Below are 25,246 nucleotides of genomic sequence, written 5' to 3'. Positions count from 1 at the left end.
TTCCCAGGCGTAGGAATTCATACTTGTCAGGGCAGCTATTGCCATGAACATTGCCATAGTTCTTTATAGAAAAGCTACACTGCATCGCTGCTTTAAGGTGGCTGGTTCTTCTCTTCCTGATAGAAGAACACAGTACTTTCTTACCCCAAGCAGCCATTTAGTTCCTGTTTCCAGAGTTAAGCAAAAGCTCTGCAGGGTTTGTTCTTCCTTCTAGGGTACGGATACTTAGAGTTTAACTCTTCAAATTTGACCTAGAATTCAAGTTTATGCTTAAGCTCAAGTTGAATTCAGCTCAAGAAGCTCTGACGTCACCCGTTTCAGGGGTCACCCAACTTGATGTGCATCCCCTTGGCCCTCTGCTCCTGGCTGCGGACAGCCGCTGCTCAGCCTTCCCTGCCACCGACCCTTCCTTCCGCAGACCCTTTTGGAGCACCATCAGGAGCTCCAGCTGATTGCCCAGGAGACTGCAGCAAGCAGTCCTTCGCTGCCCCTTATCTGAGCACACCTCCAGCCACCACCTTAGAGCAGCCCTCATATACCCTTGTGAGTTCAGTCAGGCCCTTGAAGTTCAATGGATGGAGTTCCAACCCCTTCTCCCATAGTAGGGAGGAAGATTTCAATTCCAATTCCAGTCGACACAAGCACTCTTTGGTACAAACCTTTATTATCTCACACAACCTTGCCACATCTACCACTGAAACAATGGGCGCTCATGCTTTTCTGATGCCATACAAAGTTACAAAGTGTAGAATATGCTCCGTAGTTCACAAAGTAAAAATTCTTAAGGACTGACACGTAAAGGCTTTCTGCAAATGGAATTTGGAAGAGATGTTCACTCACAAGGCAACAGGCAGGCACTGCTGGCCGGAGAACACTGGACCAGCTGCCCTGGGACTGACCTGTCTCATTAAAGGCACAAAGAGAAACATCACAATGCAGGTCCCAGTATGTGTGGACATCCCACCAAAAGTCTGAGCACTCTGTAAGTCTTCATATCAAGGTTTGTAAAGACCAACATAGCAATATGCAGCATTTGTGAAGCAACAATATATACTTGTTTGAAGACTGCTTTGCTTTTTTCCTCAATCTTCCTGTGTTATAAGGCAAAGAAAACACGAGAAATCACAGTAACACAGCCCCTACTTGTTCTAACTATGCTGGTTATCAATGGTATTCAGAGTCCACAAATCATTTCCTCATGGAATTCAGGCTGTTTGTAGGGTACCTTCTGGACCAGATATTGCCCCAAAACCCGTGGCCTTATATTCCCTAGCAGGAATTCACTGGCTGAGCGCTGGTCACCTCTGACTATTCCTTAGGATTTCTGGCTAATTTGCTCGATAGCAATCTAAACACTTCCCATCCTCAACCCATTGCTAATGCTTTCAAATGTACATCCTGAGCTTCTATATCATTAAGGTATTAGGAGAAGAGCAGGCTGAAAATGAGAGGAAATGTCTTATTAGAGCAGATGATCTAGGAGAGAACAGTCTGACACAGACTCCAGATTCTTCCTGCATGACTACATCAGTGCTCCTCATCAGGGCAGGCAGCAAAAAAACAAATCTGAAGGAAACTTCACATAGCTGGTAAGCAAGAATGGGCCAGCGACTACACAGCGCTCATCACTTACTACAGCCTTCAGGATGCTAGAGGCTTCTTCCCAGCTATCAAACCTGCTATGTTCAGTTTCCCTAGACACACGCCTTTCCAAGAGCCAAAACAGTCCTGAGCTTAAACTCATGTTAAACATTCGCACTCATAGTGCTTCCTCTTCTCAAGCCCTGCTTGTAAACCCCATTTCTGCTGAATGATAAGTCTCTACCCATTATTTGGTATGCACATATAGTCATTCAGAAATCTTAACCTGGGGAGAGATGGACAGAGCAGGAAGAAGTTACATGCCAACACCACAGTGATCATCAGGCAGCAAAAGTGCTGTGTAGATGTGCACAAGAGTCTGTGGCACCAAGAAAGCTGAAGTACAGTGGAGATGGATTCCGGGCACATCAACAGCAGGAGAGGGAGCTTCTTCAGGCATCACAGCTGGCAGCTCTCATCTTGGCTCCCAGAAAGACATCCATAATCCTAGCAGGATTCGCTGGCTGAGCGCTGGTCACCTCTGAATGGCGGACGCACCAGAAGGCACAGCTCTCCTAAGGACCCCAGTCTGCTGGAGGCTTTCCAGAACATGTTAGGTCAACAGAAATCTGCTCTATCTAGCAAGTATCTATACAGCTTTGGTTAATTAGGAATCCAGTCCTCAGGAGTCAAAGTATTTCCAGCCTTTTCCCTCCAGACCTTCTTTTTGCTAAGATCTTTTCTTCCCAAGGTTTTAACTCTTCCCAAAATCCAAGCTGTGTTTCCCCCAAGGAGACTCTGATGTGCTCAGCATCCGCTGGGCAGCCAGCACCACGACCCACACCCTGTGCTGGGCTGCCCCAGCTGCAGACGGCCCACGCAGCCCAACGCATCCGTACCGAACCCACACAGCACTCAGGCACCAAAGCTGCGCAGGGCAGACCAAATATTTGTCAATAACAGCAGGCCTGCTAAGTCCACACACAAATTGAAAGCATTTACAAATTGAAGAATTTCATTAAAAAGTTTAATAAAATACCATAATTCTCTTCACACATCATCATCTCAGTGACCTAGGCACTTTAACTGAAAAGGAGTTTGGCTAAGATTTTTATTTTCTCCTCTCGGATGGATATCCACATTTAAGACAAACCTCTCAAACCTAGGCAGCTGTTCGTACCCAAAGCATCCTCTTAACCCACCGCACCTCAGAGCTGGGCTCCCACTGCCCTGGGGCAATTACAGCTCCATCACGTGGACACAGCTGCCCACGTACCTCCCCACGTCTAACAGTGGGGAAGAAAGAGGCATAAATCAAGTACACTTTTGCTGGTGAAGTGTCAGAACTAGACTTGAACAAATACAGCTTTCCTTCCTCCTGTGGCAGTGCTTAGCAAATCATTTCTGATTTGTGTAAGAGGTGCAATTCACATGATTCCCACTCTAGTTTCACTCTATGCTTCTCCCGTCCTGCCATCTCCTGTGAGATCAGAACTGCTGAACAAAGCTGCTTCATCTTACAAGCTGATGATCTGAAGTACAGCTTGTCCAAAAACGCCACATTATTCAGTGCTTCCCACCACCCAACATACACATGCACACAGAATAACTCAACACGCTGTTCTTCCTCCCAGCAGTTTGGCCTGCTCCATCAGTTGGACAAACCGCTTTTGCTGATTGTCCTATTCAAGGCAGAAAACTCTTAATCATTCATGAATTCACACATAAATGGCCTGGAGTAGCCATCTACTGAAAACATACAACTTCATTTCCATGGAAGAGCAGCAGACTCTTGATATCCAGAGAAAAACTTGCTGTCATGTTTGACACATGTTGGTAGGACTCCCAGCTTCCAACAACAGACCTTGGGGGTTTATACTTTTCCTGCTCTTGATGTCATGCTGGGACAACGTCCTCCGCTCAAGCTAAGGTTAAGTACCGTGGTCGTAAGAACATCAGTGTTGAGTCTCTCACTGGCATTTTTAGTACTGATGAACCGTAAATGGCAACTCGAAACAGCACTTGCTTCGAAGCTCACACCCTAAGGATGGCTGGTTGTGTTTTTTTTTTTCCATAAGATAAAGATCAATAAACTATTTAATCCCTTCTTAAAATTGTTCCTTACACAAGACTAATTACAGATTGCAAAATACAGATTGCAAGAAAAACCTCTTTCAGCATACAATTTTTTTTTTCCATGAGATTTGGAATTATAAATTGTGATTTGCTACTCAAAGATAAGAGTTTTGTGCTCAGGGATTCCATATTTTCCTTTGTGTTCTTCAAATAATTTTCTGAGTTCCTGTAGATACAGCGCATGTAGCTGTTCAACCTCTTCATTGGTGGGATTCGGGTTCCTTTTTACAAGGATGGGGCTTCCCACTGTAAATCAAACACAAGAGCAGGATTAGCTTCACTGACATCTCTTTTCAAGAGGAACTACTCTCCCTCTTGTAACAGCTCTGCCTCAGCTCACAGCAAGCCGGCAGAGCCACAGCACAGTTCTCTTGCTCTTGGTCCCCATCTTGCCTTTCACAAACTTAATCCCCGGGTCTGTTTTTCCCCAGTGTTGCTCAAAGTCAGACAAAATGAACTAAAAATCTGCATAATTTCAGTTTAGTATGAGAAGAGCAAATGATGAGGGTTAGCTCAAACTCGGAGCAGTTTCTGTCACGATGTACAACCCCACAGGCTATATGCTGTTCTGCCACTGGGGCAGTACTCCACAGAGACAGTGTAAAACAGCATTTAAAAAATCTCTACCTTCCCACTGTCTTCTGTTCTGAACACTAAAGATATCCAGTGTGAGGGGTGTGCCTCAGCGATGAGCTCAATCACACAAACACACAATGCTGAAGGAAAGACAGGACTGAAGGAAAGACAGATATCTCCCAGTCTACACAAAATGGCTATCACTGCACCTGCACCAGAAATCTCATTGGTTACCTCAGCCCAGGGAGGGGCAGCACTTAAAAACCCCCAAGCTTGTAAGGTGTCTCTGAGCCATACACTGCCCACAGATACCATTCCAGCCTGAACATTCTCCACATGCGAGGCGCTGCATGAAACCTGCTATTGTGTTTCTTCAGCTGGGGCAAGATCTAGAAGGAACATGAAGTAATCCCACAGAAGTCCAGAGGGCTGTCTCCTCCACAAAATACTCTAGTTTAAATGCAGTTAGCCAACAGAAGCTTCCCATGATCTCAGTCTTGTGTTGTTTAATCACTACAATTTTTGAAAGCTGCTCTCCTTTCAATGGAAAGGAAAGGAGGCACAGAGCGTAATAAAGATTACAGAGGAATTAATCAATGCTCTGCTAGAAAAACAGAGAGTTAAAAGCACCCCCCAGCAGTTTTCACAAATCCACTTGAAAATCCCTTTCAACACATACTGCTGCCTCAAATTGGATGGTGTTGACTAAAGGGAAGTGAAGTGTAGCCAGAGCTTCAGAGGGGCTGACTCCGCGTGCTCCTCCTGCGGGTTTGGCTGCCAAGAGCTGAGAGGGCCGGCGCGGTGCTGAAATCCAGATTTAAGATGGCCAGGGGTGAGAAGCCAGCCCCGCGCTCAGCAATGCCTTGAGCAAGGGAAATCGCTATCCATCAAAGACAGGACAGGAAGCACGGTGTCTGAGCCAGCGCCAGCTCCAGGACGAGAAGGCTCACTGCTACCTGCCCGTGTTCTCTACGTGGCTAACCAGCTGGGTGGAGCTCACGCAGCCCCGCAGCTTTCAGGAGGTGAGCTGACGCTCCCAAGCCTGTGTGGAGCCATAGCATGGGCCCCCCACGAATGCAGCTTTAAAACAGAGACACTGAAGGCAAGGGCTTTCAGGAGATGATACAGGATCTGTTGCAAGACTGCAGTCATGCTGATTTGTAGCATTACGGTGCTTTAGCCACGGGCCACCTTGGCTCTGGCAGGAGCTATTACAAAAATGAAGATTTGCCTCAAACTAAAAAAACATTTTAAAATTCAGAACAGGCTAAATGTCATTAGCCTGATGAGAAACTGCAGAAAATGCATCATTTTCATTCCAGTGCTTTGAAAACTTATTGGCTTTAAATCAAGTGACATTTTTAGCCTGCATATGCACAACGTGGGCTTTAAAAATTAAGTATTTTCTATATTATTTTACTAGACACACTAATAAAACATAAAAAGAGCTACTTCTTTTGTCTTAAACGTTTGAATCTGACCCACACTAAGCTCAAATCCTCCCTCTGTTAAAGCGAGGGCCTTCTTAGATATCCCTTATAGAAATGCCAGAAAAGCTCCATTTAGTTTTCTGTAGAAATAGAACTGATTAGATCACAATCCAGCTGAAAAAGATTTATCCATAGTATGTAGGCAACCAACTCTTGCCTTGCATGACCCCTAGCATAACCTTTTTTTTTTCCTGCCATTTACATTCAGTCCTACACTCTAGAGAGAGAAGATGATAAGGATGAAAGCTTTCAGAAAAAGGCTATCTTCCAAACTGCCTGTCAGCATGGCATGTATGTTCTTAATTAAATGCAAAAGGATCTTCCCATGGGAGAAAAAAAAAACCAACTGAACGAGGGAGTGGGGAGGAAGGAAACACCCCGGGGAGCTGCAAGGCCAACCAAGCAGCAGCCTGCTTGAAGACGTGCTCCCCCTTCCCTCCCCAGTCCCAGCAAGCACCGCATCAGAACCACGCCAGCTCCTTCCAGCAGCATCGCCCTGCAGAGCTGCTGCAGTGTCTGCACTGCTTCTCTGCAAGTAAGAAATGAAGCTGCTGAGCCTCTTACAAAGTAACATCAGCATCCAGAAGGTGCAGAAGCAGCTGCAGAGCTACGCCAGCCCTCCGGTACGGGCTGGACAACTATTTCTGTCTTCTTGAGGACTGATGAGATGATAAGCCTGGGAACAACTGTGAATGAAGAATGACTTTTGGCCTGGGACAGAAAGGGAAAAAGGAGAAAGGATTTCCCCTTTGAAAAATATATGGAGAGGTATATTTTAAATCTCACATACTTGTCTTAGGTGCACAGTAACCAGGTGCTTCAATTAGATGTATCCATTTATACAGATATTAATAGAATACGCATTTTTAAACATTTGCAAACACATTAGAAAAAGCACAAGGAACTCACCAACAGTATGAATCGGTTGCCTGAAAGGTATTAAGCCAAAACTGTACTGAAATACTCCTCGGGCGTGAAATAGCGGTAAAGCAAAGCCCATTATCTTTTGCAGCTTCTCCTGTACAGTTCTGAGCCATGAACCTCTGGGGTTTGCAACTTGCTTGAAGAGCTCATTTTCACCAAAGGAAAACACTGGGACCAGATGAGCTCTGTAAAGCAAAGAACAGTGAGGATCCCACACCAGCCTGCACTTGCACTGCAGTTCACACCGGCAGCGTGGAAACTTTCCCAATGATCAGCACAGAACGCTTCTGCAGCTCCAGAACTCATCAGTAGCAGCATTCAACTCCTCTGATACACAGCTGCTTTTTGGCTGCATAGAGGTTTTGTTTCCAAAAAAGAAGCCATTCACATACAAGTAGCACTGAGCATTTGGGCAGTATTTAGCTGTTTGCTACCCATTACAACCTTTTATGATTATTCTTAATAATAAAAATGGATAATAGTATGTACTGTAATTATGATCTTATTCACTGCTACTTCAGCAAGTCCACTCTTGTTCCACTGTGTTTTCATCTCTGGCAAGCGAAGAAGCCCCTCTGCTAACCTCACGGTGCTCCCAGCTGGACGATGCCAGAAGCAGAACGGAACCCTTCTCTGACTTCTGGCTGGAATAGCGCACGCACTTGATCTCAGCACAGAAAACATGACAAAAAACAGACATCCATACAAACGCGAGTACGAAGCCAAACTCCCCTGCTGTCCAACTCCCACTGAATTCCAGACTTCTTGGAAGACCATTTCTGATCTACTATTTCATTAGGGGTCAGATCATACCCACAGAAATTATACTAATTCACTCTGGCTCCTTCACAGCCAAATGAATTTTCATTCAGTTCATGAACTGCATTGGAAGGAAAGGCACTGACTAGCTCCTGGACTAACTACTTAGCACACTTGCCTCCAAGAGGCAAAAACACCACTACGCTTTCAGTCTCAACTGCAGCGTATCCTACAATTAGCACTTAGTTTGATGAAACCACATTCTACACAGTTGAAGCTTTTAAAAAATGACCAGTGTAATCCTAAGCAATCTCCGAAGGATGTTTTATTTGCTTTACCTAAGTCTTAATTTCACCCATTCCATTCAGCTTGCACTGTCTGTCAGAAAATGCTTACTGTAAAATAGCAGCGTTGCTATAATATTGCCAAGGTGATTTCCCACAGGGCCCTGAACGCCTGAAGAGGAGGCAGTGAGGACAGAGCTGGCTGTAAAGTACAAGCAAACCCTCCTGTATGGACAAAACACTGCTTCCGGAGCTTCTCGAGCCTGAGTATTCCCAAACACTGTAACTCCCATTCCCTATTCTGGCTGGTGTCTGCACAAAGGTTAGTTTCTCCAATGCAGCGCATCACCCAGCTGCTTGTAAATGAAGTATTGGAAAGCCTGGTACGTACTGCGCTATGTAAACACTCCATTTTTTACTACAACACTGAGACAAACAGGAAAATCTTGTGGAGCAATAGCAACCTGAGATTTGTTCTAATCTGCATGGTAAAGGCTGTTGCAAGACGCTATGTAGGAGGTTGTGACAGAGAAATAAGTAATTTCTGATTGCAAAACTCAGGATAAGTTGGCTGATTCATCATTTGTTTCACATTTTTAGGATTTCTTCACTTCGTATCAGATACCTGTATTACTTTGGACCACAGTGTCTTTTCCAGCAGTACAGAGGACTTTGGCTTACATACCCAGAGCATGTTTGACAAGTTTCCAGAGCTTCTCTGTACTAGCAGCAGAGCCAGGCCAGAAAGCACAAGACTCCTGGGCCCTGCATCACCCTTCCTTCATCCTGTATGATGCTGCAAGCCTCCCTTGCCCTTTCACTTCCACTTGAGTTGGAAGCTCACTTCAGATTTTGATAACAGAAACAAATGTTACAAAGCAAAAGTGACTACTGGATACAGAGCCTTCGGCACAGGATCTCAGGACTTAAAGAGCTCAATGTTCTGTTGTCATACAGTCCAACCACATAAAAATGATATCAGGATTCCCACACTTCTCCCAGAGGCTGTTTCCCTTGAACATGCTCAGTCCTTGAATAACTTGCAGCTCAGCAGTTAGGATGATCATGTGTGAGGTGTAGGTAAGCCATTCAGGCAGAGACAGGGCATTATTGCCCTATCAGAGCACTCTAGACACTAATCCTCTTTCTTAAAGAGGATAACAATTACTTGAAACACCAAACTTCATAAGGCAAAAAGCGGCCTTTACTGTGTTTCGTAAGGGCCTTGATCTTGCTATCACATGTGGGGATGCTCTTGAAATCATGAGCATGAAAGGCACAGGAGTATCTAGTTTCTCAATCCAAATCAGCTTAGGTGAGAGATAAATACCAGCCTCTATGAACTGACAGGACAGATGTATCTGGACATGCTCAAAAAAGCACTTAAATATTGTTCTAGAATTTACAGCAATTAATACAAACTACTGATGGTGTTTAGGATCCCATTGGATTTATCAGCAGTTGGGCAGAGATCAGTGCCTAAACGGGTCTTTGCGCAAAGTCCCAATTTAAACACAGACGTGTTGTTTGAGTACAAATTACACTAAAATATTACTTTATCAGAGAACAGATCCTTTATGAGAATTCTAGTGACATATATAAAAAAAAATTCTTCAAATGTTCTGACACAGAATAGTTACTAGAAAAATCAACCTTAGCATCCTACGTGAAAACAGAGTGCTCTTCTCAGAGCCTTTTTCCAGTTAATGGTTTAAGAAAAGTGTTACAGATTAATATTGGTTTTCCATTGCTTTGCATGTCATACATAACCCTGAGTGTTTGACAGCTTAGCAGAACAAATTGATGGTTCTAGTATTTCTAGTACACAAGATTCTACACCAGTCCAGCATTAATAGAACTTGTACTGTGTACAACACTCTAAAGATACTAATACCAGTTCTGTTTAGTTATACATTCATGGATGTTTGATAGTAAAAAGTAAGCTAGCTTTTCTTGAGATTTATTCCAAATATTCCCAGAAACTTACTTTTGTAAACAACAATCTTTAAAAGAAATTATTCAGAATGAAAATGAAAAGAAATCTTCCTGTACTACGCTTTATAGTGATTTAGTGAAACAGGGCCTAGCGCTCTTATTTATTTATTTATTGGCTTCGAATGATATGAAAACTCTGTCGTAATATAACTTCAATATACAGAAGAGAAAATAGAATGGCTGCAGTCAGCAATAAAATCTGAGGTTTACTAACACTATTTCACAATTCTCACTTTTTGCTACTGCAATATAAAACAACTGAAACAGATCACCAAGATATGCTAATAAGTCCACCTACTGCTCACCAATTATGAAAGGCGAAAGGGATTTTTCAACACTGACAGATTGGATCTAGGTGCGCTGACGGGCTCTTCTGTCAGATATCTGCACGAACATACACAAACAGTTCTTTCCAATTCTAATTCTGGGTTTACTATATATAGTATGTACTATATTTAAGAGTCTGCATTCAAAGTGCACTTAGTGGGACAGCCCAGATGGGAAACATACCCATGTTTCAAGGCCATTTTAATGAAGCCCTTCCTCTTGAGGATGTTCAAAGTCAAACTCCCAGGATGTGCATTCAGAGATTCCTCTGCTCCTCCGATCACAATGATGGATGCATGGCCACCTTTCGCGTTATTCAGCACGTATGAGACGCTCTCCTTGGAGGCAGAAACCATTCCTATAGGAGCAAACATTTCGAGAGTGATTCACTACAGCTTCATTTGCAAGAACTGTGGAATTTATGAAATATTTTTAGTGTCTAAATGATGTTTCTAAACATTTACAGCATGCGACAAGAGTTTAAAGATTTGGGCTCAACCTCCTCGCTGTACAAAATATTTGGTCTGAGATCTTCGTCCTTTAATTTCACAGTTAGGAGCTCAAATGACTTGCCTATCACAGAAATTTAAGATCTTCAGGGAAGAGTATGCCCTTCTGCCCACACAACTCAACTCACTCTCACATTCTGAGTCAGAGAACTGGACAGCTGAATTACAGCAGATATTGTTGGGGCAGCAGCTAAACCCATAAAGCACAGAGGGCTTAACAGATTGATTGGAGGCCTTGTTAACTTAAACACAGATCTATGGTGCCAAGCTGATCCCCTTCTCTTCAGAGCTCTTAGCAGCAGCTTCACTGAAAGCAATGGCACAGCAGCGTTAGAAGAAGCAGGAAAGGCTCAGCTGCTTCAGCTTATGATGACTGCATTAGCTTATTCCCTAGTAACCAGGACCTGTCACTCAAACTTATTGAGGCTAATCTCTTCTTGCTAGAATAGCAGTGCTTTCTTGGTGCCACAGCTATACCAATACTTCTAATCAGAGGCACACTGACATATAAGCTTGAAGTATTGACTCAGACCTTGTTCTGAACTTGGTACACTGAGAAATCCCCTTTCTAACAGAAATATCCAACTCCTCTAGAGTTCCTTTGTGCCATAAAGTCTTACTGAAAAGGCTCATAGTGGTACCACTCACCCAGACATCATGTTTAGTTGTATTGTGTTGAATTAATATACTCAGGATCTAGAATGAACAAGATTAGATAAAATTGATGTGTTTTTTTTCCACTTTGTGTGTTTTTTGGTTGGTTGGTTAGTTTTTGTTTTTGTTTTTGCTGCAGTGTTTTGGGTTTGTTGTTTTGTTTGGTTCAGTCTGTTGTTGTTGCTGTTGTTTTTACAGGGTTTCCATCAAAGCCTGCTCTTTCAGATGCCAAGTGAAGGCTTCTTTCTCTTTCTCCCATTTGGGACATTACAATATGAACTATGAACAGCTCACAACAAAAAAACGATTGTGATCTAGTTGTCAGAGTTGGCTACCAAGAGAAATAGCTTGCTACTGGAGCAAATTCAGCAAAAAACTATTTGCCTTCACCTTCACAGTCACTGTTACTCTGGAAAAGGCAGCTGGCCCAAGCCCTGCAAGTCATTTGAGTGATACTCTTTCACCAATCAACATGCATTTTCTCAAAGAGAAAGCCATGTCTTTCTCTAGGACAAATTCTTCTCCCCGCTGAAGTGGAGGCAGGGCACTGCTCCCATTGCACAGCAGCTCAGTTCAGCAAGGAACAGGCTGGGAAGAAAACAGTATGCCACGAGCATGGCTTTCAGTAACATGAAGATTTTGTAAGTGTTTTATAATTTGACTGATAGCCTTTATTATACCAAAGGGTCCCCTTTGGTTTGTCAGCTGCAGACCAGTGAAAAACAAGATAAGATGCTGACTATGATTTAGCATGCTTTTACTCAAGATATTTCTCATCTAGCAGGTATTTATTTCCGTGGGTCAAGAAGACAAAAACACGTAAACTGACTTGCAGGCTAGGGAATGTTTAAGTTTGTCATCTTCCGTCACTACCAGTCTCTCAACTTTGCAAACATGAAAAAATACTTTAAAATATATGTATATATATTTTTGGATGGAGAGGCATCCAGTGGTAAGCTGAAGTACAAGTGGATTTGCAATTCCAATATCAATCTAAACATTTTAGGCATGTTTCCCATGTGGAGCAAGTGAATAGCTTGTCTGAAATCAGTGTCTACGTTACAGTCAGGTCTAAGAGCTAGCTCTGCCTCCCAAACCACCTCTTGTCCACTGCACTGTACTTACTCAAACGCTGTAGCTTAATGAATTCAAGCAGAATAACTCCTGTATTAAACCACTGTGGGGAAACACTAGTCAGTGAGGGAACTGTAGTCCTGATTTCATTATACATTTTTCTATTTACCAATCTCTTTTGCTTGCTGTTTTTGCCTTTTATTATTGCACTGCTAATGACAAATATGACCCCTTTATGACAAGCGCTATACAGAACAGTGAAAAAAAAGCATCCGTCTTTACAGTTTACATCTCTGTTAAAATGACACAAATTTGAAACATGGGACCTCAGTCAGAAGTAGGTAATTAACTTTTGACTAAATCTGTTTGTACTGAGTAGGACTTTAAGCTTTACAGGTGGGGGATTACCCTCAATTTGTTTTTTGAGTGTCATTGCACAATGACTGAATTACACTACACCTCAATATGCTCTCCTCCTCTCGTAAATAACTGCTGCTTAGTACTGCTGTCTCAAAGTTAGAGAGCAGATCAACATTTTTTTTTTCCAGAAAACAAAAGTGGCTCAGTGATGTGAGTGGGAAAAGCAAAAACCACAATACTACAGTCCCGAAACCCCCGGATGAACGGATAAGAAGCTCTGTAGGAACATTTTAGCCATACACACTCCTGACCTCCCAGCCAGCAAAATTTCCTTGGTGTCAAGGTTGTTTCTGTGCAAGAAGCACAGCCTCAGGCGAACATCTAAACCCAGAAGTTCAAAAAGCCTCTCTAACTCAATTCCCTACTTTGAGAACCACTAACTAAATGGTTCATTCTCACAACACATATAGGGTAGGGTGAAGGAACAGTGATTGCTTAAAAGCCACCGAAGCGAGTGCTAGAGTTCAGCAAGGGTGGGAGGGCTGAGGTAGGGCAGGTTCTGAGGTTTGGAACAGCAGGGTGGGGAAGGGAAAGCGAAGCTCTGGAAAACAGCCCTGACCAAAGGGTACAGGGAGAGCCTGGGGCTGCTGCAGGCTCCTCTCCCCTTCCCTGGCGGGCAGAAAACAGTCAGCAAATGACATGCTCATTCAGTCACAGGCTGCCTTAGCTCCTGCTCCCCTTCCTATCTTCTTGCAACATCTAGAAGTAATACACAAAAAGCAGTTTCGCAGTGACACTCTCATGATCAGCAATTGCTTGACTTGCAATTGTCTATTTGCTCTAGCTAAGATCATGTTTTAAAAGGTAGAGATATAGTGTTTGGCCATAAGATTTCAGATTTAATACCTAGCATTAACACCCAACAATTCTCTGAGGAGAACAATTACTTTGAATCTGCTCCTGCTGTAAAGCTCTTTTTTAGCAGTGCATCAGCTGTACCGCATCTGCTCAGACTTCCACTAGGATCAGTTTTAAATAATGATACATTAGACAGTTTAGCAAAAATCAGTAAAACTTCTCAAAAATTTCAAAATTATTTTGCAACCACAATTCAGTTCATTACATAACAGTTTTAGCTTAGCACCAGCGCTGATCATTCTGAAGTGAAATTACTTACAGCTTACAGGTACAGGACTACACCCTACATTTGAAGTAGAAGGTACAAAATGAAGCGAGAGCTAAGACAGTCTGCTTTTACCTACCAGCACTCATTATATATTCTCTGAAGAAGGGACAGCCAAACCAGATGGGCATGATATGAAGATATGGAGTAAGTCCAGGAAATAAATTTTTGAAACTTAGACCAGTGCAAAAGTTTCCAAAGGCTCCAGCCACCAGGACCCCATGGGGGTGAAAGCCAAGTAAGTAGTTGTGCTTTGGATTCAAATCTGAAGTTTTTATTAGCTGAAAAACAGAGACGGTGAAGGACATTTTAATACTTGTATCACAGGGATTCTGAAAGACAACCAAGTATGGAGACTATATATTGGCAGGATACAGAACCGATGACAACTCATTTATTTCTTTGAAGCACTTTAAACTACTGTCCTGTTTTGCAGCTGAGCAAAGTTTAAATAGGTGCAGCTCAGTTGATAATCTCTGCAGCTTTTACTGTGCTGAGGCACTATCTTTTGACCCAATGGCTGAAGTAGAAATCCAACCCCTATTCCACCTACCCTGACTCTTTCTGTCACTGCATCTCAGATTTTCCAGGTTTTAAAAAGTTAAATAGCAGAACTATTAGAATCTCACCAAAGACAAGTCCTAGACATAAGTCCATGCCAATGGCTATTCAAGCTGTGTCTTTTCAAATGTTTACAGTTTGGTGAGAAACTTTTTACTCACCTCAATGGGAAAGTATTCCCTGAAGTAATTCCAAACAGTCCAGTTCCTGATCCACTGTGACCGTCTGCCCCCAGCGCATGGCGTTTCCCAGTCGAGGTACAGCCACAGCAGGTACAGAACACCAAGGAACCAGAAGTTGCCCAGAATCAAGAGCACAAATAATCCACAGCAAAACTGTGCTGCAGGAGATGAAAAAAAAAATAAAACAAAAATCACATAACTAGTACTAATTACAGCTGTAGTATTGGTTGGTTGGGTTTTTTTTGTTTGTTTGTTTGAAGACCTTGAATTCCCATTGTTATTGTGGATGCTACTCAAAACGTACACACACTGAAGTTAGCTTGTTCCACATTGCATGAAAAAAAAACCAACTGTGATACTCCAGTGAACGAGAAGCTGGGAGAAGAGGTGCAAAAGGGAAAAGGGCTGCAGCAAGATCTCATATTAACAGGAATGGTGTGGGGCATTCTTCTCCCTTTCTGGTTCTTAATTTCTCTACCTGTATAATATGGATGGTACTTCTCCCTATGAAAGGTGCTCTGTGGTTGACCAAAGGAGAAGCACTAGAGAAGACCAAAACAGCAAGAGGTTCCATTTCAGCCTCAGAACATGTCACTGCAAAGAGAAACTCACCATTTCTATGAGAGCACAGTAGAGTTTTATACCCTGCTACTTTCAGATCCAGGTAAATAAGAATTGTGGCATCCTACAATATCAATACACACAAAACATATCATACACCATTCAAAAAAAAAAAAAAAAGAAAGAAGAAAAGAAGAGATTAAACAGAATATGTTATTTTGGGGCTCAAACCTGAAATTCAGGAAAACTCCCTATGGAAACATTACCTTTGCAGGACTTGCAGAATTCTGCGCTCTGGCAGCAAAGCAAGCAGATGTGGGCAGCCAGCTAAAGCCAGGGCAGCAGTACGTGCAGCTGTCTTCCCTGCAGTACACCTTACATCGGCTGCTTACTCTGGCTTCTTGCAAGCAAAATGCATCAGGTGCACAGATTAGAGTAATTCAGTAGATGCTGAATTCCAGGTGGCCCGGGCTTTAGCACTGTCTGTTCACATGGTAGCAAGAAAAGCAGGACCTAGCTCTTGCTGGAAGACTCAAAAGGCAGAGTTGCATCAGACAGGCATTATTCTGTGGTGCCATAGAAAGCAGCCTTTTAAGAAGTATGTTATATGTCTCACAGTTGACAGTCTTCCATGAAGGCAATACTCTGCTGTTTCCCAAAAGAAGTTGTACCAGTGAAACACCCTGGGCCAGGTATCTCAGTAAAGAGAGCAGAGTGAAAACGTCACAGAAGTATAGCAGACAACAATTTGATTAACACAAAGTAAACACTGGCAGCATTTATAACTGTGAAATAAGCAAAGAAACCAACAGTAAAAAACACTTGTCCTAGCTAAGATGAGCTACATTAAAGATTTTCCCTGGCAGAGTTTACTTCGGAGCTGAAAGCTCACAGCAGATTCCCTGCATCAGGGAAGCAGGTTTTGAGCTGTTGAAATCAGAGCCTAACTTGGCGTATGGGCACCCCTGCATTTCCTCCAACCTGAATACTTATTTTTGTCTGAATTTCTCCCACCTTGCCCCTCTTTTGAGCATCACTGTGCCATCAGTGTAGAAATGGATATACTGTCATGGGGTAACTGAGTACTACTGCAGAATGGAAAAACGGGCAAAGCTGCTGGTTAGATTGCATAGGAAAGGGATGAATATTCCTGGCAGGGAACGAGCAGAAAAATAAGGAACTACATTTGCCTACAGGAAAGGACAGGGAACAACCCTCATCCAAAAGTGAAGCAGGATCAAACAGCCCTGTTGTGAAGGATACTCCGCAGTTGTTTCAGTAGAATCAGGACAGAAGCCCATTGCTTCTGCTTAAACAGGTAACTCTGGCCTCACACAGAAGAGCACCACAGTAAAACTCTAGAAAAATACAGCTGAGACCTACAGACCTTCAAAGTCAACGTGGAAAGCTCCCAGAAAACTGCAGCAAGTTCTAGGGAACACCTTTACCATGGCACAAGGAACACGGGTGAAGGAGGACACTAGTGTGCACTTCTCCTGAGGGAGAATTCACTGGGAATCCCACTCTGGCAACACTTCAAAATAAGGAATAGAAGGATTTGGAGGAAAATCCATCATCTATTCTTTGAAGAAGAAATTGTGAAATAATATACATTTCTATGAATGATAATCTGGACAGGATACCAAGGTCACAGGTTCAATTTGAATAAGCACAATAAGTTTTTTAATTGCCATCAATCAATGAATTTCCAGCTTTCGTGAGGAAGTTGGTGTTTATATTCCCTAGCCTTCTTTTCAGAAGCACTTTTGGCTCAGTGCAGAATCACATGGCTTTTAAGTACCAGTTACCTAGCCAAACAGTTGAAAGGGGCCTTGGATCAAAGCATCCTTGCTGTGAAAGCTAATTAAATCAGCAGTGTGAAGTGCTAGATAGCACTATTTAATATCATGCAGACAAAAATACAATGGAGACTAGCAAGCTCACTGCTTTGCTTTCACTAGAACATAACTGGAGCCAACGTTACTGCAGTAGGGATAGGGAGTTGAGTACGCTGCCAGCACTTCCTAGAGCTCAGCACCTTGTAGCACAAAGCCCATTTATTATTGCATTCACAAGGAAACACGCAAAGCAAATTCCTTCTACCATACCTCCTTATTATTTCAATGCATTAACTCATAGCAAGACGAGTTAAACACTGATGACTCAAAACCGATGAGCCTGTAAACACAAAACCAGTATTTTCACCTTCAGAGAAGTCAGTGAGCAAATAAATGGTAACCACTTTAAATTCACAAATTCCAGGAAAAAGGTGAAGGACATGGAATTTGTCACTTGACTGTATCGTTGCCCCCTCTGATGTACTTTTTCGAATGAATTTGAATTAAAGCTTTGAAAATATTTCAGTGGTGATTTGAAGCAGTGGGGGGAAAAAGGAGAACAATATGGATTAGAAGACAAATCAGTACCACAAGACTCCAAACATCCGGTTTGCCAGCCAAAATTGGGCTAGTGACTTTAAGTTCCTCTTCCTCCATTTCCCAATTTATAACATAGGTATACCATTCTGCTGTGAGAGTCTGATGAAAAAAAATCTGTATATAGCGTTAGGTAGTAGTACCAGCAGCCACACTGCCCAATGACTTTTGAACACCCCATGTTTCACTCATTAAATATGCCCTGAGATTGCAGCAGCAAGCACCAAATCCATAAAACAGTTAAATAGCACAGAGATAGGAAGTAGGAAACCAGTATATTGGGTGGGTAAACACAGGTGATTCAGCAACTGGAAGCTCCAAATCCACCTGCCGTTACTAAAGAGCTGAAAATGTTTGAGTGGTATCTGCTGTGAGGGCCCCCAAATCTAAGACTGTGGAGAAGAAAAGCCTCTCATCGCTCTCAGAGCAACCACAACCCATGTCCAGCCAGTGCTGGCTCTCCAAAGCACGGCAGTAACCAGTGCCTTCAGTTTGCTTTCCCAAGCAAGGCCGCTCATATCAAGACCTCTAGGCTGCAGGATGGCTCGCAGCCCAAGCTCTGCTGCAGGTCCCGCTGTAACCGCAGCACCTGCACGCCATTAGCAAAAAACCTCCTGAAAACACACTGCGCTGCTGTGTCTTAAATCAGTGGGAGGCTGTCAGAGTTGTGCAATTTGAACCTCATCCCACAGAGGATGCAATAACTGGGACATCTCTATGCCACTGGGATTCCGGTGAATAAATACACAAGTAGATATGTGATTTTTAATACTTATACTCCGCTGGGCTTTGAGTATGCATGTGTACCAATACAGAAAGCAAGCTGAAGATCTCATTTCTGACTTCTGTGGCCACAGGGGAAAAATAAAGACAACATCTTCTTTAACAACTGCAGTGATGTATCTACCACAGAGCAGACCTTTCCTCACTCCTAGTCTTCAGGGCAGCAGTGCTTCTGATCTGTGTGTGTGAGGGAGGGAATGCAGAGGGAGAACTGAATAGCAATGTTTTAGTTCCTAATGAACATTTTTTCCTCTCTATTGTCGCTCAAGGTAACACTGATAAGTTGATATTGTCATTACAAATAATTCCTCCCTGCTTAGTGGATGCTTTTGTTAGGGAAAAAAAAAAAACTTCTGGAAGCACTTTCTAAGTTATCTATAAATAGCAAAGAAAGGGAGAGGAAGCACAGGAACTTGCTGCCACTTTCTACCTGTGGCAGATGTGGACTCCCAAACAAAACTTACATCTGCAAAAAAAAAGAAGATGTCAGTTAATTTAAACTAAATGCACTGGAAAGCGGTTGAAATCCACTTGAATGTTGTAGCCATCTTCAGGACACAGATGGTGAGAAGGTCAGCATTTGTTGAATGGATCGCCATCCCTTCTCGGCGTATCGGTCACAGTTCAGAGCCACAGTCACAGGGTATCTGAGCATTCCTACCCACGGAGCTGTATTTCAACACTACCCTGATAACAAATACAAATCCTCAGATGCCAAGGTTTGGAAGGCTGGTTTAAAGGCTTGTTTACTCTGCAATTTGGTTCCATTTTCAAGCAAGTATATCTTCCATTGGCAAATACTGATAAACTAGAGATAGAGAGCATTAGGCACTATGAGCTGTTAGAGCGGTCTGGATACAGTAAATCACTGAGTTACTAATTACCAAATCCTGAGACAGCGTGCCAAAGAACATATATGCCTACACTCTTCCTACATCTTTTATTCCTCCTTAGGCAATCAGTATTAGTTAAGCTCATATACAGGTTGCCACACTAGATGGCCACTGGCCTGACACAGCACAGCCATTTTTCTGTTCTTTATACACACAGACACTGCCGAATTCCCTCCCTGCGGTGCAGGTAAGAGAGCTAGCATTCCAAGAAATACTAGTCAGTCAGGCATCAGCAAGTACCCTGTTATTCTGTGATCACACATCAGTCCCTGCCCAAGGGTCAGCAATACACATCCGGGATAGATGAATACAGAGAGGCACGAAAACAAGCACGCTATCAGTCAGCTAGCCAGGAAGGTCTCATAGCTTTCAAAGCAACTTGTTTGTTAAAGAGAGAGGGAAGAGCAAAGCTTTGAAGAAGAATGAGATAGTGGTTTTGTTAGCCAGCTACGGCTGATGAATCAGTTCAGCACAGGGTAACAAAACATCAAGACATGTTTGGGGAAAAGGTTATTTTGTTTTCTGTATTAGCACATCACACCACACACCTGCTTTCTCACCACTGAAGTCTCTCATTATTCCAGTAGCAGTATCTCATTCTGTGGCAACTGTTTCATCACTTTTATTATTTTGGGGAAGCCAGAGCCACAACTCAAACTGTCTCAGGCCAAATTCAGCCAAACCCTACACGCACAGAAGTTTAATTGCTAGAGGACAAGATGTATATTAATATACACCAGTTCCTTTGGCATATTACTTAGCGGCTTCATGCATATTCTAGTTTGTATTATGTATTGACTTATTATTATTAAGTATGTTGTAAAAAACCACAGGAGTGCCCATGTAACACTTGCTTCCACGATCCCCAGTAAGGGCAAGACCAGCCCCACCGCTGCTGGGCCTAGAAAGAAAGCCATAAAAGAAGTGCACGTGTGCCTCATCTCAAAACTAAATCCTGGTATCCTGGTCTGAGGGCTAAACAGATTTTATCTTTCTCTTTCACCTCTTACTCTGTTACTTGATTTATGTATATCACAGAGACAAGAATGCTTATCACTTGCAAAGTAGCACTTGAACCAAATTTAACAAAATTAAATTGTTCTCCCTTGAAACAAACACTTAGATCCATCTCCTGCCCAGGTAATGATCTCCTACTGATACGAGCTGAACCTCATTCACAGACACACAGTTCTGCGGCACACAGCTCACCTCTGTAACCCACTTAGGGACTCAGTTATTGTGTGAGGAACAGAAAACCTACACTAGTTCTTAGTGGGAGAAGATCAGACGTACAGCTAGCTGTAGCAGAATGCGTTCAGTTAAGATTCTTAAGGAAAAAAATGCCAAGCTTAAAAACAAAGATCACAGAATCATAGAATACCCCAACTGAGAAAGGATCCTCAAGTCCAGCTCCAGGGTTCCACTCAAGACCACCCAAACCCAGTGTCTGAGAGCGGTGCCCCGCGCCCCTTGAGCTCTGGCAGCTCAGGGCTGTGCCCACTGCCCTGGGAGCTGTTCCATGCCCACCGCTCTGTTGTGCAGAACCTCTCCCTGACCCCACCTGGCCCTCTTCCGACACAGCTCCATGCTGTTCCCTCGAGCCCTGTTGCTGTCACACAGAGCAGAGCTCAGCGCTGTCCCTCTGCTCCCTGTGAGGAGCTGCAGCCGCTGTGAGGGCTTCCCTCAGCTCCTCTGCTCTGGGCTCAGCAAACCCAGGGCCCTCAGCAGCTCCTCACACCTCATGCCCTCCAGACCCTTCTCCATCTTTGCAGCCCTCCTTTGGATGCTCTCTGACAGTTTTAAGTCCTTCTTACGTTGCAGTGCCCAAACCTGCTCCCGGTGCCTGCGGTGCGGCTGCAAAGTGCAGAGCAGAGCAGGACAACCCCTTCCCTTGCCCGGCAGCAGCACTGGGCCTGATGCACCTCACGGTACACATGGCCCTTTGGGCTGCCAGGGCACACTGCTGGCCTACATTCAACTTGCAGTCAACCAGAAACCCCAGATCCGTTTCTGCAGGGCTGCTCATCCAGGACTGTACAATCCCAGGTGCAGAATCCAGCACTTGCTCTTGCTAAACGTCATGCGGTTGGGAATTACCCAGCCCTCTGAATTGTCAAGATGTCTCTGCAAGGCCTCTCCACCCTCGAGGGAGTCGACAGCTCCTTCCAGTTAACATCGTCTGCAAACTTACTATACCTTCAAGCCCTGTATCCAAGTGGTTGATGGAAACATTAAAGAGAATTGGCCCTAAAATGGAGCCCAGTGGAAGCCCGCACCAGCAATACCCCATGTATTTATTGCCTGTCACAATTTATGCTGGGAATGGGATGCAAGATAGGAGTAATGCAAGCTCTCTGCTCTTGCCCCTAATCAGCCCAGCAGCACTAGCAGGCTTGCAGATCTCGTTTCTCCAGGTGACACTCTGCTTGGTGTTTGGCTGGACAACAGCACATGCAGCTCAGAAGCAGACACAAGCACACAGCGCCAGGCACTGCACAAGCCTGGAGTCAGACCTGCCCTGAGACTGCCAGCCCCTGGCAAGGCCAATGAACAGTAAGTAATCACAGGCATAAAACTACGTTCACCAAAATTGTATCTTGCAGCTTTTTTTTTCCAAAATAGATACTCTGAAATTGGAACACTTCATATACTCGCTGTTTCAGCAGTGAAGCACTAATGATTTGACATTAAGCTTCAGCCTGAAACTTTTCTGGATATGACAACAGCAGGTTTAGCGTTTCTTGATTTTGATGCTTTGGTCTCCTAGACTCCAAGCTGATAATTTTCTTTTAAAAGCAACAAGCCCATTAAGAACACTTTTCTCTTTCCTGGAACTTGACCTAAACTACTGTAGCCTGCTGCACTCAGAGTGCATAAGAAAATAGTGCAGAGCAGGAAACTGTTAGCCTAGCTCCTAGATACAGCTCATAGTGTTTCAGAGTTCATTTTTGCTTCTGGAGTCATGGATAACCAACAGAAGAACCAGAGCTACAATAAAAACTTGTTTTTTCTGTTTGAGGGCAAATTTTGGCAGCTTACATTACGGAACAGGAAAGCACAGGAACTCACACTGCATTTTAAGGAGGTTCCTTTTGTTTAATGAAATGCTGTGTACATCTATACAGCTTTTTAGAGGCAGAGGCATGTTTATTCTGCCCACGCTCTAAAGCAGAAGAATACGTTTATAGTACAGACCTAGCCCAGGCCAGTAAGCAAAGCAAAGAAGCAGAACTTTCCTGTCCTTTGTTGACTGATTAGCTCTTTCTACAAGTGGTGATAAGCAATTGCAAACTGAAGATTCACAGTGTGAGGTAACCATTGCATACACGTACTTCAGGCCAAACAGCCCATAGCCTAAGTCTTAGCAAGTGGGCATTTTCAACCATCGATCCCACACTATGAAAACCATGCAGCAATGCAACAAAGGAACCCTGGAGAGCAAGGAGCAAAGACCATCACAAAGCACTTTTTTACAATACATTTAGATTTTCTTTAAGACTCCTAGCCAGGAAGATAAAAATCAATGCTGGATTTCCAGAGTCTTATATCCAAGTCATGACATGGATTCAGTGTTACAACAGACTCCTGTACCCCTCACAGCTTACTCTGCAGGCCAAATCACATTTTCATATCCTGTTTCCCAGATTTAAATGATGTCTTTTCCTGACTCAAATTTTGTTTTTCCAGGCACTAGAAAGAGTTCTGTTTAGAGTTCTCCAACTTTGTCTATTCATTCTACTGGGCTATTTTATTCAGCTCAGGCTGAATAAGCTCATCCTAGATGAACAATTTTTGGAAAAAAGCCGGTACCCTGTTTATTCACTGTTCTAAACACAATCACTATACGATATCTATAATAGAAATAATTAGTTACCATCTCATGTTACCTGGAGGTTTCTATGTGAGAAAGACTGAATTTACAGGAAAGTCTTGCTTGGTATAAACTAGCGTGAGCCACACTAAAAAAAAAACAAAACTCACAGTAATAATACCCACTCATATACCACCCTCAGCCCCGCAAACTTCCCAGTGATTAATTCACACAGTATTCCAGTTGTGCCTGAATATTCTCTGCATGATCTGAAAGCATCACTTTCTAATTCAAGAACTTAAGAACTCTTTCCACACCTGCTAGCTCAGCGAGCACAGAAAGGGTGAAGGACATGTAAACATAACTGCAATCCAGAAGATTAAGAACTAAGCTATTGCTTTGGTTCTTAAAGTTATTTAGGATTCAACCAGGTGATCTTTTTCAGGATCCAAGTGAAATTTTTTAACATCCCATTCTGACTGACATGTGACTGAAACGGTACACCTACAAAATGACAGGGTCACCTCAGAAAGCTGGAACAATAAGTGAAAGTACAAGCAGATTATTATCAGCATCAGTTCGCTCTCTTTTTGAGCATTAGCAAACAGATTTTTTTAAGGTCACGTTCACTCATTATACTCAACTTAGCAACCATAAGACCACCTTCTTGCTGACTTTCCTTGACACTTGTTTTCAGGCAGTGCCAGCTGCAGAAGACAGCTGCCTGCTTCTTCCACTTAAACTAGCAAGAGGGGATTGCCTGTTCACTCCAAGTAAGCACAGAATGACTGGATTTTCTGTATTCCTCAAGGAAGTAGCAGCACTGCCAGCACATACGCTGGGATAAAAATTGTTTTCTACCACTGCTACTTGGCATCCACTGGGCTATTTAGACCGGAATAATGAGATATGCCAAGATTTAATTTAATAACATAAAAAGCACAGACTATTTGTAATGTAGCCACAAACACAAACAGCTGGACATTATATGTCCGACCACATGTAATTTAGAGGTAACATAAACTAGACAAATGCTACGGGTAGGTCTGTAAAGATGTTCCATATCCTCCATGCTTCCCTCATGTACATAAGTGATTTGGGCATGGTCAAATAACCCAACAGCAGTCTGAAACACATCACACCCACATCTGAATGATGATATATTTCAAAGATGTACAAGATGTGCACATGTTCCCTTTCTCCTGGCAAATCCTAAAGCACAGATGATTGCAAACCGTTCCAGGGTTACATTCAGTCAGCCACACCATACCTCGGGTTGGGTCTGCCCCACAGAGCACTCACACAGAGCCCTGCTAAGCTACACGGGCTGGGGAGTCCAGTCCCAGAGGATTATGGATTAGTTTACCTGATGAAGTGACTCATTTAATCAAGTTGCAGATAACTGCCCATCAGATTTGCTGCTGCAATTAGATGGTCAGTGCTAAGAGCCTACCAGGCTATTGGGAAAGTTCACTACAGAATAATCAGAAGAACAAGCTCACTAGGTAAAATCATCAGGACCGCTTTCTTGAAGAAAGTACATTCTTCATAAATTTACTGAAGTGGTTGTGTTACTGACCGGCCGTTCACTCAAGCCGTCAATCCTTATTAATCAGCTACTTAAATGAAAAGTTTATTGAATTACAGGATATTAAGGTATTTGACAGCAGCATCAGTCAAGTACCAGTCTTCAGGCAGCATTCACTACCAACTTGGCGTTAGTTGTCAGAGATCTGGCAGGCAGCTCAACGAGGACGCCATCCCTAGCATTTTAAGAACATATTTTTAAAAGAATCCATAGAAAGGAAGGGAGCCACCAGAAGGAGCCGTCAGGGAAGAGAAGTGCCCAGCTCAGAGGCGCGATGCCCCTGCCCGCCCGGGACCAGTGGCAGGCACGGCGCGAGGCACACCGCTGCCCACGGGTGTCCGCGGGCAAGAAAACCCCGATTCGTCCCTTTCCATTTCGGGCAAAGACAGGGAGGGAGACGAGCTGTTACCCAGCAGGAGGAAGGAGAAGATCCACTGCAGCACCGCGACGGTCTGGATCCTCCTCTTCAGGGGCACATTGATGGGAGCGAAGCGGACCTTCATGCTGAGCCGCGCGGGCGCCGAGCGGGAGCAAGGGAGGCACGCAGCGCCCGGCCCGCACCTGCCACCTCCTGCCCGCG

At 43.5% G+C, this 25,246-nt stretch overlaps 1 protein-coding gene across 1 annotated transcript; it reads right to left on the bottom strand.

Annotated features, from left to right (window-relative positions):
* On the bottom strand, positions 648 to 25,240 carry MOGAT1 (monoacylglycerol O-acyltransferase 1). The gene is made up of 6 exons (XM_021395904.1): positions 25,076 to 25,240; positions 14,575 to 14,753; positions 13,932 to 14,133; positions 10,256 to 10,430; positions 6,693 to 6,892; positions 648 to 3,963 (listed from the first exon to the last, which is right to left on the bottom strand). Exons 1-6 carry the CDS (start codon positions 25,167 to 25,169, stop codon positions 3,809 to 3,811), a joined length of 1,005 nt encoding a protein of 334 aa, XP_021251579.1. The 5' UTR covers positions 25,170 to 25,240; the 3' UTR covers positions 648 to 3,808.

Source organism: Numida meleagris, chromosome 4, assembly GCF_002078875.1.
Source record: "Numida meleagris isolate 19003 breed g44 Domestic line chromosome 4, NumMel1.0, whole genome shotgun sequence".
Lineage (NCBI taxonomy): Eukaryota > Metazoa > Chordata > Aves > Galliformes > Numididae > Numida > Numida meleagris.
This window is presented reverse-complemented; position numbering and strand designations above follow the sequence as displayed.